The sequence below is a fragment of the Apiotrichum porosum genome (assembly GCF_003942205.1).
Source record: "Apiotrichum porosum strain DSM 27194 chromosome Unknown scaffold_14, whole genome shotgun sequence".
In the NCBI taxonomy this organism is placed as follows: Eukaryota; Fungi; Basidiomycota; class Tremellomycetes; order Trichosporonales; family Trichosporonaceae; genus Apiotrichum; species Apiotrichum porosum.
Window position 1 is genome coordinate 416,416 of NW_021167121.1, and position 14,473 is coordinate 430,888.

Genomic DNA, 14,473 nt, shown 5'->3' on the forward strand with positions numbered 1-14,473 from the left:
TTGTCCGAAGCACGCAACCATGTCCAAGCGACTCAACATGCCCCAATCGTTTGCTCACCTCTCATTCATCGACTCGTCAAGTGAGCCAACGACCCCGTGTGCCGTGAACACCCAACTGTCCGACGCCAACCACGTCTCGTCACACAAGTTTACTGCCTCTCACTCGCCGTCGCCCAAGGTTACCTCCTACGACCATTCCCTCTCCTCCATCCCACTTCCATCCCTCTCCATCACCGCCGCCTCAAGTTCCACACCTGTGCCAGTTCCCGTCCGGGCCCGGGCTCGAACCCCAACTCCAAGCTCAACTCCGCACTCCTTTTCCCAGCGCGACGCAGTCGAACTCCTCACAGGCCCACCACTCGCCCTCACCATGCCTGCGCTTCACCCACTGTACGACCGGCGTGAAATCCCCCGTCTCCTCATCCACGCGGACAGTGACGAGTCATACCCCGTGTCCTCGTCCCAAGCCCACACGCGACCATCGTCTTACGCGAGCGACACGACTCGTTCCCTCAAGACGCCGTATCTTGCAGCTTCGCCAAGCCCCAGTTCCAACACCCGTAACCCCAGCCCGGCTTCTATTGCGTCTACCACCTCACACGTTCCCCCAGCACCGCACAACACCCCTGTTGGGAGCTATGCGGGTGTTGAGAATGGGGGGCAGCGGCGGGTCGCGTGGCGCAGTGTTTCTGCCACTTCGCACGCCCCTCCTTCTCCTTCTCCCAAGCCGGCCTCAAGCACTCAAGCACGGCACAGGGTGCCGGGACAAGTGCGAACACATATGGTGCCCATCGCTTGTCACCTGTGAGGCCGCGGACCAGCCTTCTCACCAAGCAACTTGGGGGGGCGGAGGCTGCCGGGGACGAGGACGAAGAGGGCAGGCGCAAGGAGAATGGTGGCGGTGGGGACAATGAGGATGGCAAACCCCTGGCCAACGAAGCATGATGAGATCCACAAGTCTCAAGACAATAAGATCTAGTAGATACATATCCTTGGTCGTCACCTGCAGCATGCATGGTTGGTCGAGAACAACAACGTTGGACGTAAGACTGGCGGGTACTTCGGGTGGCACAACCAGTGCGGACTCATTTTGAATCCAGCTCAAGCCAGAGTACAGGTACATAGAGTGGGGCCAGCTACCTGGGATGACAGACAACGTGCAACGTGCTACCTTACGTCACAAATGTCAACAAGCGGACAGCAGCTCAGCAGATGTCGCCGCAGCATGCATGGACCAGAGGCCAGAAGCTTGAGGGTGTTCATTTGGTGGCCGTGTCATGACTACCCCGTGGGGAACACCGCTGAACCAGCGAAAATTAGATTCCGCGCCACCCGTCTCCCAGCCAGCGCCAGCCCTCCACCCAGAAATCCAAAATCTTTCGAACGGTGGTCCACCTCTACGGTTTGAAACCCTTCACAACAACCAAAACACCCATCTCTACCAACTATCCACCATGGCGTCTCTCCTCAAGGCGTCCGAGAAGATCCAGGCCGACCGTGCCATCAAGGGCAACAAGGGCAAGAAGCGTGCCGCCGAGGACGAGGCTGGCCCTTCTTCGTCTGCCGTCGAGAAGAAGCGCAAGGACAAGGTCCTCATGCTTTCCAGCCGTGGTATTACTGGCCGTATGCGTCACTTGATGCTCGACCTTGAGAGCCTGCTGCCTCATGTTAAGAAGGGTACGTCTAACCGCCTAGGGCTGTCTGTCTGTTGGAGAACCCCGTTGCTGATGCTTGCTTCTCCTCTCTACCTTGACTTCTGGCATGTCGTAAACGTCACTATTCGTCACGATTCCTTCGGCGTTGGTCATCTTCGCGCGTGGACAACTCGGCTGTGGCCTTTTACTCGAATATCAACTCGACTATGACCCCGCATCTGTCCTCATTGCTGGCACTACTATCTGGTCGCTCCCCGCCGTCACCATTCTGCCCTCCCTGGTTGTTTATCGTTCACGTGGCCCTCAACTCGCGTAACCTTCCCATTCCCACTCCAACAGACTCCAAGCTCGACTCCAAGTCCTCCCTCCACCTCCTCAACGAGCTCGCCGACCTGCACTCGTGTTCGAACGCCCTCTACTTTGAGGCGCGCAGGCACGAGGATCTGTACATGTGGGCTTCGCGCACTCCCAACGGCCCCTCGGTCAAGTGCCACGTGCAGAACATTCACACCATGGACGAGCTCAAGATGACCGGAAACTGCCTCAAGGGCTCGCGTGGTATCTGCGTGTTTGACGGCGAGTGGGAGCAGAACGAGGAGTACAAGCTCTTGAAGGAGATGTTCTCGCATGTGAGTTGTGACGGAAAGGAGAAGCCGTGGGGAGGAGTCAAGTGGCAGGCGTGCGGTGAACGAGAGGAGCCCGGCGTGGGCGACATGTCGCAGCTGCTCTGGATTGTCGGATTTGCAGCTGTGGCGACGGCCACTGCAAGCTGAACTGTATGGACGCCAGCTCGCGGGACCCCATGTGGACTACGTCTCCATCTGGGCCCCGCCGCCACTGTCTGTGCCCAGCCTGAGAACTGCAGTTGCTGGACTGCATTGCTCCCTCTCGCGCGCGCACACACACACACACACACACACACACACACACACACGCACACACACACACACACACACACACACACACGCACACACACACACACACACACACACACACCTGGGCTCCAGTCTCTGCCTTTGTTCTCCCCAGTTGTGCGGTGATCGTCCAACTGACCCCTCCAGATCTTCTCGGTCCCCCGCACTTCGCGCCGACTCAAGCCCTTCATCGACCACATCCTCGTCTTCTCCATCCTCGACGGCCGTATCTGGTTCCGCAACTACCAGATCATCGACAAGGACCCTCTCCAACCTCAGGGCGCTCCTCAGACCTCGCTGGTCGAGATTGGTCCCCGTTTCGTCCTCACCCCCATCCGTATCTTTGAGGGTTCGTTTGGTGGCCCCACCGTGTTTGCCAACCAGGAGTTTGTCACTCCTGCTGCTACCCGTGCGAGCGTCAAGCGCGAGGCCGGTGACAAGTACCGCCAGCGCAAGGAGATTGAGGTCGAGCGTGAGGAGAGGGCCAAGCGTATGCGCGAGGACGTGCCCGAGGACGAGCTGGCGAGGGACAAGGTGTTTGCTTAGAGATTCGGCTTTTAGGTATAGGTGTGCATATGCAGTGTGTACGAGGTGTGCAGGTTGAGCCAGTTGGCCAGTGATCCAGTGATCCAGTGAGTACCGACATGAGTAGGCGGTTGGTGGTGGCCTGGTTGTGAGTCGAATGCCCAGAGTGTGCGTTGGTTGCCAGGTGCCACAACGCCAAAACGCCGTTGCCAGCCAGTGAGCCAGGTGGCCATTGCCGCGGGGGTAATGTGTGGACGCGCCGGGCCCAGGTCCCACAGGCTGCGCGCGTAAAGGTGGTGCCATGTCTCCCTGGCTGTGCTATAGCTGGCCGGCAGCTGGCTGGCGCGTGTGAGCCACAGTGGTACAGTGAGATGTGCGCACATACACCCTGGCTCCAATCTCCCCTCCCCACCCCCCTGGTGTGTGCCACCCAGCGTCAGCACACATTGCAACCGGGGGGGGTGGCCACCATATGCATCGTCCCTCGTTCAAACACACAATTGTGTGCCCTCGCCAACCTTGTGCACCCCCCCCTCCACGTATATATAACCAGCAGTCCTTATCCCAGGCCCTAGTGCCCCCTAGTACACTTTACAAGGTCTTACTATCACCCACATAACGCTTTCAATACACACCTCTGGCTCCGCCACCCCGCGCCACCGTTTCACCCCCGGCACTCCCGAATCCCATTGCCCCCCCCCCCCCGCCCACACCCCCCCTTCCCTCCTTCCCTTCCTCCGCTTCCACGCATCACTCCAATCCACGAACACTATTACCTTTGTCGTTCCCTTTCCCTCCACACCACCATCTCCACCACCTCACCCACCAACACCATCCCCCCCACCCACCTAGTCCTTCATCATGGCCGAGGGATCCAACTACGACTACCTCTTCAAGGTATGTGGGTCCCCTGGGGCGGCCAAGAGCCCCGTCACGCGCAGCTGAAAACGGCGAGACGCGTGGTCGTGCACAAATCCCAAAGACAAGGCAAGCTGACAATGGCAGGTTGTGCTCATCGGCGACTCGGGCGTCGGCAAGTCGTGAGTAGACACCAGTGCTTGGCCCTCGCGATACAGTGCAGGGGGGGCGATGGGGGAACCAACACACTGGCATACTGACACGTCTCTTTCGTCCATCTTTCGCATGTCTACAGTAACCGTGAGTCTCTCCCTTGGTTGTTGGTTGTTGGGATCGCACCAAAGGCGGCGGCGTATGATTCGACGCTACGCGTGGGGGTTGTCAGGCTTTAGCCTCGACGTTTGGAGAGCGTGAAGCGCGCGCAAATGTGCCGTCAGCCGCTGTTTACTCAATGCGCGGCGCGGTGCGCGTTCGTGCTCCTCGCTCCATCTCACCTTGCCGCCGCCGCCGCCAAGCACCCACCAACCCCGCCTTCGCGGACATTGACAGAGAGAATTCATGGAGCTGACATTCTCCAGTTCTCTCGCGTTTCACTCGCAACGAGTTCAACCTCGAGTCCAAGTCGACCATTGGTGTCGAGTTTGCTACCCGCAGCATTAACGTCGACGGCAAGACTGTCAAGGCGCAGATCTGGGACACTGGTGCGTCCTTTTATTCCCGGCGAGAGACCTGTGTGATGGTGTGATTGGTGTGGGAAGTTGCGGGGATGCTGGCTGCGCGCTCGGCGGTGCGTTCCCCCGCGCGTCCTTGACTGGGGACAGACAGCCATCCTGTTTGCCTGTTGCTGTGCATGCGGCGTCGCTTAACAGCTGTCACTCGTGTTTTGAGGACAACCAAGCTGTTTGCCTGGGTGCGCCAGTCCGCCGCCGCTGTCCTTCAGCCCATCCCTTCACTGTGCTCCGCATCTCTTGTCGCTACCCCATCCGGATTCCCGCTAATCTTCTCCAGCTGGCCAGGAGCGCTACCGCGCAATCACCTCTGCCTACTACCGCGGCGCCGTCGGTGCTCTCCTCGTGTACGACATTGCCAAGCACTCGACCTACGAGAACGTGACCCGCTGGCTCAAGGAGCTGCGCGACCACGCGGACCAGAACATTGTGATCATGCTCGTCGGCAACAAGTCCGATCTTAAGCACCTCCGTGCTGTCTCGACCGACGAGGCCAAGGCCTTCTCGACCGAGCAGGGCCTTTCGTTCATTGAGACCTCGGCATTGGACGCCAGCAACGTCGAGTCTGCGTTCCAGAACATCCTCACCGGTGAGCTCATCGGAGTCGGCCGCCGACTGAGCTGACATTGTTCCAGACATTTACCGCATCGTGTCCTCGAAATCGCTCGAGTCGTCAGGCGACGTCATCAAGCCCTCGGGCGGCGAGACCATCCTCGTCACCCCCACGGCCGACGACGGCGGCGCCAAGCAGGGCGGCAAGTGCTGCTAAAGTGTGTGTCCCCATACCCCGGACATTCACGATAGCAGATACTAGCGACAGGCGGCGAGGCGAGGCGAGGCGAGGGGGGCGAGTTTCATGATCACACACACCAACCACAACCCTGTAATGGCGGAGAGAACAACGACACGGTGGTTCATGCGCCGCTGAACCTTGCGCCGCCATGCCCGCCCTGTTAAAGAGGTGGGCGGCGGCAGCCGGTTTATTGAGAGATTCTTGTGCCCTAGAGACTGGAGAGATGTGTCGAGAGAGTGAGGCGACAGACGATGAGAATCGGGCGTGCGGTGTGGTTCCTTACAGCTGGCGAATGTACTCTTTACACATACAGGCGTGCCTGTGGGCCGTTGACAGAAGGAGGGGGGAGGAAGAAGTGCGATGGGGAGGAGGAAACTATACAGCGAGGAGGATTGACCGAGACCCGAGACCGAAAGCCGTGCATCTCACCCTCTTTCCATAACAAGCAACCCATGGGCCCTCAGCCTTACAGTCGAGTGCACGTACCGACGCGTCGAGAGGCGGCGAGGGACGCGTGGTCGCAAGACTGAAGCAGAGCCTCAAGTGATCGGTCGGTTTTCTTCCGGCGCCGAGTCGGGCTCTGTCGTCATCGGTTCTTTTCCAGTCGGCGACGCCGTTTCGACGACCTCCACACCACACCCTTTTCTTGTCGTTTGCTTCTCTCCCTCTCTCTTCTTTGGCTACACCGCTGCCCCCTCGTGTGATAGTCTATCGCGGGGCGTGACACTATCACACGGACACGACGCCCTTCTTGACACACTGCAAACAACCGGACACGGAAACCCCGGAACGAGCGTTTCCTCCCCACTCTCCACCCTTTTTCCACTCGAAATCGTCAACAATGAACGACAGCACGGACAGGCCGTACACCCAGACCAACGGACATGGCCACGATTCCGAGGCGGCACAACGAACACTTCCACAGGTGCTGCCACAGGCGCCGGCGCCCAGCTCTCTCGCCTCCGCCCAGCCTCCCTCGCTGCCAGCGTGGGCCATGACGGAAATCGAACGCGCCAACGCATACGTCCTCGAAACCAAGGCCCTTGCGGAAGCGGCGGCATTGGCAGCGGCCTCGGTGCAGCGGCCTAGTAAGAAGGCCAAGGTATCGGAATTGAAGACCCAGTGTGAGGCATTGAAGCTTGACGCGACCGGGAAAAAGGATACACTGTATAAGTGAGTTTCGCCGTGTTGACTGTCTGTCGGCTGTGGGCGGTGGTCGTTGGGAGGAAAGCGGGCCAGGTCGTCAGCGTGGTCATGTAGATTGTGCTGGCGACCAGAGCTTTGCACCACACATGCCGTGAAGGCATAGGTGTGCGGCTTCAAGTTTCTGTGCGGTTCTCATGACCCACACGCTTAGGCTTGCTACCACTTTGTTGGTTTGGGGTGTGAGAGTGGGAACGAACGGTGGCCGTTGGGCGGGCTGGCTCGCACTGGCGCGTCGTTGCCACTTTGCCTTCCCTCTATATCCTCGCCGCCTTCCCTCTTCATCTTCCCTTCCCACCTTCCTTCATCATTCAACCACATCTCTTGCGTCTCAACTCTCGCGACACCATGACCGTCCACCCGGCCCCTATCAACGTCTCTCCCTCCCCCTTCCCCGCCCTCTCCACCTTCTCTTCCAAGCCCTCCTCTAGCTCCCGCCTGGCGCTTCCATCCCCGCGGGCCTTCGTCCACAAGCTCTCGACCCTCAAACTAACCACCCTCACCAGCCGCCTCCTCAAGCATTTCACCCGCCTCAAGGACGAAGAAGAAGCCGCGCGAGCGACTGCGCTGGCCGCCGAACGCAATGCTCGCCCCCGGCCCCCGAGGCAGCCGTACATCTCGTACCTCTGTTTTGACGTCGAGGGTTCTTGCGAGGCGGCGACCAACTTTGATTATCCCAACGAGATCATTGTGAGTTGTTCGAGATAAGAAGAGAGCGGGTTGGAGCTGTCGGAAAAGGCAAGGGACGACCAAGAAGACAGCTGTTTGTCTCGAGACTCGCAGCTGCCAACCCAAGTCGTAGGGTTGTGGAAATGACACACATGCTAGCAGAGGGGTGACTCTCCTGGGCAGTTTGTCCGGCCAGCTACATACCAGCAGTACGCCACGGCGAGCCCAGCTGGACTGCGACCTCCTGCGAGCAAGCTGGGCCGTACTGGCGTGGCCGACTTCCTCCATCTCTCTTTCCATCCCCTCATTGCTCTGGAACCCCGCTGACCTGCAGGAATTCCCGGTCGTCCTCCTTCAATGGGTTGAGGATGACGAGGAAGATGAGCAACCGGCCATCCCGGACTCGCCCACGACCTCGTCTGCCATGACAGCTTCCTCGCCTTCCACCTTGGGCTCGTATTACCCCCGCCGTACCCGTCGTCTCACCATCATTGACACATTTCACTCTTACGTCAAGCCCACTTGGCGTCCAAGGTTGAGCGAGTTTTGCGTCGGGTTGACGGGTATTCAGCAGGTGGGTTACTAGCATCACGCCACTGCTGACCCGCTCAGAGCACTGTTGATGCCGCGCCGACCTTCCCGGAGGTCATTGACGAGCTCGAAGAATGGCTGGACTCTTGGGGTTTGCGTGATGGCGACAGGCTAAAGGACGCGATTTGGGTCACTGATGGCCCCTGGGACTTGAGGTGAGTTGTTCAATTGTTTGACACGTCAACTAACTCGAGCAGAGACTTTGTGAGCTTCAACTGGCTCTTGGCAACTGACATCAGATCCCCAAGCAACTTCACATCACCCCTCTCTCGCCTCCGCGTTACCCAACCTACCTCCTCGGACCCTACCTCAACCTCAAGCGTGCCGTCAGCACAGTCCTCAGCGATAGCGACTCTGGCAGCCTCCGCATCACGACAGGCAAGAAGAGGCAATATGTCAAGGAGGTGGCGGGGCAGAGTGTCTACCTCAACATTACCGGCCAGTTGCAAGCACTGGGCCTGGGTACCTTCTCTGGAAGGCAGCACTCTGGAATCGACGTGAGTACCGGTTTAATGCTGTACGCTAACCGACCAGGACGCGACAAACATGGCGCGTATCCTTATCGAGGTTGCCAACCGCAACGTCTTGATCGAGCCCAACGCACACCTCCCTCACCGCAACAATGCCAAGGTGTGGGCATGGATGGGCAAGCCAGGCGAGGTTCTGTGGGACGCGCCAATGGTGGAGCGCGAGGAGGATATACCCAAGATGAGCCCGGCCGCGGGTCAGCCGGCAGGAACCCAGAACCCCGCTTCGTCGGACCCCACGAGCGAGCCAGCATCCACGCCATCACCCATGCCGGCCTCACCGCCAAAGGTCGTCCCTACTGGCTTCCCGGCCCAGATGCTTCCCAAGTACCCCACAACCTCCGCTAAGCGGGCCGCGGCGCGGCGTAGGCGCAAGGAGAGGGAGAACGCCGCTAGCGCCAACGCTTCTGCGCCGACGACGCCGGAGGATCCCCACGACGATGACCTCACTGCCGCGATCCAGACTCTATCTTTCCACGACGACGCGGTGGCGCCCGAGCTGGCCGCCACCACGTGAGTGAGCTGATCTTGTCCACATGTTCCACGTGTGCAGAAACACGATGTATGTACTAGACTATACCATTCGCATAGCATCCACATGTCACTATTCAGTGAGTACCTGGGCGTATCCAACAAAACTTGGATCCGAGATGCTGACGCGATAGCACATCATTCAACGTGGGCACGGGGTGGGGATGGCGCGGGGTTGACTGAATTTTCCGCCGCAGCCGGCGGTCACCCACACGGGCGGTGCTGTTGGGCTCCATGCTGATCTCTGATCCTGATTTTCTGACGCTCTCTGATCTCTGGCGCGATAGCAGCCGCCGGCTGCCAAGGCTGCAGGAACTGTGGGGCAAACCGCAAGACGATGGTGGTGCGGTGCGCCGCGTTATCGACCGGTTCCCATGTTATCATCCCTCGTCATGCCCCACACAATCTTGCCCATTGATAAATTGCCCGACCCCGCGCCACCCACCGCAAGTGTTTTCGCCACTCCCCCCCGCCCGCGACGTGGTCTTCCCACCGCCATTCTTACCTTGTTTGGCACGTCTATCCTCGCATCTCGCAACAAAGTGACGATGCCCACCGCAATCAGCTCGCCGCCCACGCCAACTGCGTCCAGCATGAAGCCGACACCCACCGTCGTGTCGATTCCATTCGACATTCTCGTGTCCGAGGCGGCTATCAAGCACCCTTCCATCCTGACCGTTCACGCAGCTCACGGCGGCATCCCCCTGCCTGTGGACCCGGAGCACTTTGCTCTCTGTGTCAAGTTTGCCAGGGAGATTTGGGCGGACACTTCCGCGCCGCAGAACCACCAACTGGCGACGGATTTGGTGAGCAGGTTGTACAATGAGACGAAGAGTGAGTACCGAGCGCTGTGTGCGGAGGTATGGGCTAGCTTAGCACGTGCTGTAACTGTTGACTACGACCCGTGGCTGACGTACAGTTCAACCAAAGGGCATCGTCCCGCCAAGCGACCTCGCAGCGCAAGTAGACCGCCTCAGCGGCGACGTGTACGGCCTCCAGCGCAACGTCCACAAGATCGAACGTGCGTCGTCTCATGCGGGCCTTTGCGAGAGATAGGCAGTTACTGACACAACGGGTGCAGGCAAGGCGGGCCCAAGTTCCCTCGAGGGCCAGGTCGAGGCTCTCTCGGCGCGCCTCGCTGTTCTCGAGGCCGCGTTCGCTGCTGGCGTAGGGCTTGGGGTTGGACGTAGGCCGCCCCCGAGGGTGGACAGCGATGCCGAGAGTTGGGTGGCTACCGAGTCGGACACGGAGTGAACCCCACTGAATGGACTGTAGAGCGTATGGACCCTGTATGTGAGATTGTGCTGGGGTTGCGTTGACGATGAGATCCGCGGCGGTGACTGACAACATGACATGAACCTGTGGGTGGACTGATGGACGCACAAGCCTGATTGCTAAACGCCATGTTGAGCAGTGTCCTTGACCCCGCTCTTCCCCGTTTGGGAGACGGTGGAGCTAGTTGGACTCCACTTGTGTACGAAGGGCGCATCCAGAAGACCGATTTGGACGGCTTGGATGACGATGAAGGGCCCCACGCCACCTCATATAATCCGTGATCGCACCACCACACAGCACTCGCCACCCGCACCCTCTCGACTCCCAGCCATGGACCCTCCGCGCCGCCACACAATCAAGGAGCTCATGGCCATCCTCGACACCTCCCCTCCCGACACTCTCGTTGCGCAGCTCGCAGCGCAGCTCGTCCCCGTCGTCCTGGCCGAACTGGACTGCATCGACGCCCGGCTCACCAAGCGCCAAGCCGCCCGCACGTTCCTCAAAGCCGAACAGGCGTTCCTCCAAGACATGCACCGCGGCATGGAGGCCAACCGCGCCAAGGTCGTGATCAAGCTCAACCGCCTGCAAGGCGAGCAGTTCAGGCGTCTTCCCTCCACCATGACGTCGGGATTCGAGGCGTCGGCCAGGGCCAAGAGGGACGCCATCGCGAGCATTGACGCTGCGCTCGAGACCAACCGCGAGGCTGTGGAGGCGGTTATCAGGGCACTGGAGAAGAACGAGGCAGCCATCAACGATGACTTGGCCGAGCTGGCCGCCCTCCAAGGCTGAAGGACCGGCTGGAATGTGGAGTAGGAATTGCCGAGATGCACATACAGCCGACGACCAGAGGGTCAAAGCTTCCATTTCTCTGCAGACCGCAACGTCAGGATGTGCACAACACACAGAGGAGGAGTGCCAGGCGTGGCGTCCTGGACCCCCTCTTACAGTGTCACCCGGCTGTCTCTGGGCAATGGACAACCGACGATTCGGTCGCCCAGGCCGTTGGTTACGATCTCTCGGGATAACGTCACCCATCACTCATGACGCACTCAGTTGTTCTCGCCAGGTCTCTTTGCGTTGTGCCGTGTTTCAACACCGCCTTTATGACACCCGAGCGTCACCCAGAGACAAACGCCCATAAGCATACATACTGCCTCCGAGCCCCTGGTGTTGCTGCTAGAGTCCTCTGATATGGTTCGGTGCGGTGCGCTGAGACTCCAGTGCCGTCCACGGATCCACGGAAGGAACAGCAGAAAGACTTTGCCTCGGCGGCAGTCTCAAGGTGCACTCGACAGGCACACACCTGCTCGAGTCACAGCCATCGTCCCCTCTCGCAGACAAGGGCTCAGCGACCGTGTCAACCTAAACCCACATGCCCAACGTTGCCCACCACGCCTTGGCAATGTTTCGTCCTGGACACGAGGGCTATGTGCTGCGCTGCCGAGACTGACTTCAACGTGTTCACAGCACACCTCACTGAGCTCCACAAGAACGAGCACCCATTTCACCAACGTCCTACTTCGACTTGTCTGTCATTGAACATTGTCACTGGCCACTGGCCACGGACTCGGCATTCCCACAACCAGATGGTGTTCATTGCACTGCTTGTCACGTGGGTGGCGGTTCCAGCGCTGGGAATGCTACCAACCCGCGTGTTTAACCTCACCTTCACCGACATGCACCCGTTCTATAACATCAACCCGTCGCGCTACTCGACGATGGACATGTCCGTTACACCACGATGGAATACTACGTTTGCCGGTTCCCCGTGGAGCAGCTATGTGGCAGGGATGGCAGGTGAGGGCCCATCACAAACAACTACCACTGTCAACGCTAGCACAACGGTGTCGGGTGTCAGCGCCTCCATCATGCTGTCGATGTACGGAAGTGGGGTGTGGTTCCACGGTGACGTGGATTCCGAGACCAACGACCTGTGGGAGGATGGTTACCACCCTTTTCGGCAGCCATTCAGCCTCACTCTCAACCAAGAGCTGCAAGCGTTGGATCGGCCCAGCAATGGTGAATTGGCGGGCGTCGGCGGCCTGAACGTTCAACCTTACGCGGTGACCTTTCGCAACAAGGGAGGCACATCGACATTTAAGGCTGTCACTCTGGCACTAGGTATCCAGACCGATGCGTAAGTTTGTTACAAAGGACTCCACTGACGTACTGCCTGACGTTTGAAAACATGAGCTCCAGCGTCGAGTACTGGGTCCAGAACGGAGCGCAGAATTCCTTTTTCACATCCCGAGGTAACTGGACCGTGGTGCACCAGATCGGTGGTGGTGGTACGTAAACGCAGAATCAAAGGGTGCAGCGACCTAACAGTACAGGCGGACAGCAGCCTATCCCTTATGAGCACCTCGTCGGTAACGCGAGTATTGCCAGCACCACGCCGCAAACTTCGTTTTTGGTCCCAGCCAACACGTCTCTAATCATGATCAACGGTACCATGGGACCCACACAGTACAATGCCAAAGTCAAGTTATCGCCCCCGGCTCCTGATGCCTACAACAACGTTAACAACACCGGCGTCAAGTGGTATGAAACGTACCACCAGTGGGTTGCCCGCGACGCCGTGATCTATGTCGCGGCCCTCGACCCAGCAACGGACTACAATGTTACCATTGTCGGTAACAGTTCTAACGAGTACGATCTGTCCGAAATTGGCTTGCACAGCGTCACTTTCTGGAACGCTACTTACAACACGACCAACACCACCAACCAGAGCAATCCAGACAGCACCGGAAACAATGAGAGCAACCCCCAAGAAAGTAGCAAATCCGTAACCAGTCCCGGTACTATCGCAGGAGCAGTCGTGAGTACCAATATACCGACAGGATGACTGACGAACAGGTTGGTGGGGTCGTTGGTGTCATTCTGGGCGCCCTCCTGGCGTACTTCGTGGGCAAACGCCTGATCCGACATCGTCAGCAGAAACGGTGAGCCGTCCATTGGCTAACATGTTAATTGTCTCCCAGCCACAAAAATGACTCTGGCACGTTTGTCATAGACGAGAGTGGAGACGCTGCAGTGTATACTCCCTACGATTTGGAGAAGCCAGCACCTCACCACGCAAATCTCGAAGAATACTTCACCAGCGTACGTTTCAAGCTGGGCAGTCGTCCGTTGCTCACCTTTTTCAGTATGACAACACGTCCGAACGCACCCAATAGCCCCCTCCACACACATGTGGAACGGGTGCGATATGAGCGAGAACGAGATGGGGGGACTGTCGAGCGGGTAGAGTTCATGCCTCCAGAGTACAACCCGGATTGGGCCGAGCGGATACCCGGCACCATCAACTCGTCACATCTTCTACGGCAACCCATTAACCGTAATACATTGGGAGATCAGGAGGAGCTCACCTTCCTTCAGCACCATGGCAGTCATCGAAATCCCAATGGAGATCGTGTTCCACCCCACTGTTATCAAGATCTACCCCGAAATCCCACTGTTCCATGCAACCTTTGGGGGTATCCCGATTCCTGTTCTGCCGGATCACTTCGCCCTCTGTGCCGAAGTCGTGAACACTATTATCGATTCCAAGAATGCGACCTTGGAGGACTTGGCGAAGGACTTCCGTTCTCGCCTGTACCGCGAGTCCCAGAGTAAGCGCATTGAGGTTATGACAGAAATCCTGCTCACCAAAGACAACCCGAAGGGCGGTGCGACTCCGACCATCAAGCCAGCCCAGCTGAGGAACTACCTTCGTACCTCCGACGACATCGAGGACCTTGAAAGGCTAGTGGGGAAGTTTGGAAAGACACAGCAGGAGCTTTCTGAGAATGTCAACACTTTCCAGAAATCAATTGACGACCTCGCTAAGTCTGCCAACGACTCCAAGAACATATCCGACAACGTTCAAGAGATCAAAACGCACATGCAATCCCTTGAGGTGCAGCTGAACAACGGCAGCTACCGTGAGTGGACCTATTTGTCACTACACACAGCGCCACTGACGTCTCAAGACAGGCGGTCCTCGCCCTCTCCGGAGCCCACAGTAGCCAATCGTCACGTAGCTTCGGGATCATCGTCGCGCCCCAGTATGTATACCGGCCTGAACTTGAGTCAAACGCTGACGTTTGCCCACAGTATCATTTTTGGTACCTGCCGGAACTTCAGTCAAACGCTGACGTTTGCCCACAGGGAAGACTACGGGATACCATTGACCGCTTACTGTGAACTAGTGGTGGCGGTGAGC

General features: G+C 58.5%; 8 protein-coding genes across 8 annotated transcripts; all 8 read left to right on the plus strand.

Moving 5' to 3' along the window:
• Window positions 1-19: 19 nt before the first annotated feature.
• On the plus strand, window positions 20-945 carry EHS24_002933 (uncharacterized protein; the record flags this gene model as incomplete). The annotated part of the gene is made up of 2 exons (XM_028618647.1): window positions 20-628; window positions 835-945. The coding sequence occupies 2 exons, from the start codon at window positions 20-22 to the stop codon at window positions 943-945; spliced, it is 720 nt and encodes a 239-aa protein (XP_028473014.1).
• Window positions 946-1,454: 509 nt separating this feature from the next.
• BRX1 (Ribosome biogenesis protein brx1) lies at window positions 1,455-3,115 on the plus strand (the record flags this gene model as incomplete). The annotated part of the gene is made up of 3 exons (XM_028618648.1): window positions 1,455-1,677; window positions 1,995-2,284; window positions 2,717-3,115. 3 exons carry the CDS (start codon window positions 1,455-1,457, stop codon window positions 3,113-3,115), a joined length of 912 nt encoding a protein of 303 aa, XP_028473015.1.
• A 1,288-nt stretch (window positions 3,116-4,403) lies between these two features.
• Window positions 4,404-5,449, plus strand: RAB11A (Ras- protein Rab-11A; the record flags this gene model as incomplete). The annotated part of the gene is made up of 4 exons (XM_028618649.1): window positions 4,404-4,425; window positions 4,531-4,653; window positions 4,961-5,269; window positions 5,316-5,449. 4 exons carry the CDS (start codon window positions 4,404-4,406, stop codon window positions 5,447-5,449), a joined length of 588 nt encoding a protein of 195 aa, XP_028473016.1.
• Window positions 5,450-6,314: 865 nt separating this feature from the next.
• Window positions 6,315-6,650, plus strand: EHS24_002936 (uncharacterized protein; the record flags this gene model as incomplete). Its single annotated transcript, XM_028618650.1, has 1 exon — window positions 6,315-6,650. The coding sequence occupies one exon, from the start codon at window positions 6,315-6,317 to the stop codon at window positions 6,648-6,650; it is 336 nt and encodes a 111-aa protein (XP_028473017.1).
• A 374-nt stretch (window positions 6,651-7,024) lies between these two features.
• EHS24_002937 (uncharacterized protein) lies at window positions 7,025-10,248 on the plus strand (the record flags this gene model as incomplete). Its single annotated transcript, XM_028618651.1, has 9 exons — window positions 7,025-7,366; window positions 7,680-7,919; window positions 7,958-8,091; window positions 8,134-8,140; window positions 8,185-8,433; window positions 8,471-8,976; window positions 9,560-9,828; window positions 9,914-10,015; window positions 10,076-10,248. The coding sequence occupies 9 exons, from the start codon at window positions 7,025-7,027 to the stop codon at window positions 10,246-10,248; spliced, it is 2,022 nt and encodes a 673-aa protein (XP_028473018.1).
• Window positions 10,249-10,599: 351 nt separating this feature from the next.
• On the plus strand, window positions 10,600-11,058 carry EHS24_002938 (uncharacterized protein; the record flags this gene model as incomplete). Its single annotated transcript, XM_028618652.1, has 1 exon — window positions 10,600-11,058. One exon carries the CDS (start codon window positions 10,600-10,602, stop codon window positions 11,056-11,058), a length of 459 nt encoding a protein of 152 aa, XP_028473019.1.
• An 887-nt stretch (window positions 11,059-11,945) lies between these two features.
• On the plus strand, window positions 11,946-13,445 carry EHS24_002939 (uncharacterized protein; the record flags this gene model as incomplete). Its single annotated transcript, XM_028618653.1, has 6 exons — window positions 11,946-12,406; window positions 12,469-12,557; window positions 12,603-13,087; window positions 13,126-13,211; window positions 13,251-13,371; window positions 13,416-13,445. The coding sequence occupies 6 exons, from the start codon at window positions 11,946-11,948 to the stop codon at window positions 13,443-13,445; spliced, it is 1,272 nt and encodes a 423-aa protein (XP_028473020.1).
• A 206-nt stretch (window positions 13,446-13,651) lies between these two features.
• Window positions 13,652-14,441, plus strand: EHS24_002940 (uncharacterized protein; the record flags this gene model as incomplete). The annotated part of the gene is made up of 3 exons (XM_028618654.1): window positions 13,652-14,192; window positions 14,241-14,315; window positions 14,419-14,441. The coding sequence occupies 3 exons, from the start codon at window positions 13,652-13,654 to the stop codon at window positions 14,439-14,441; spliced, it is 639 nt and encodes a 212-aa protein (XP_028473021.1).
• Window positions 14,442-14,473: the final 32 nt, after the last annotated feature.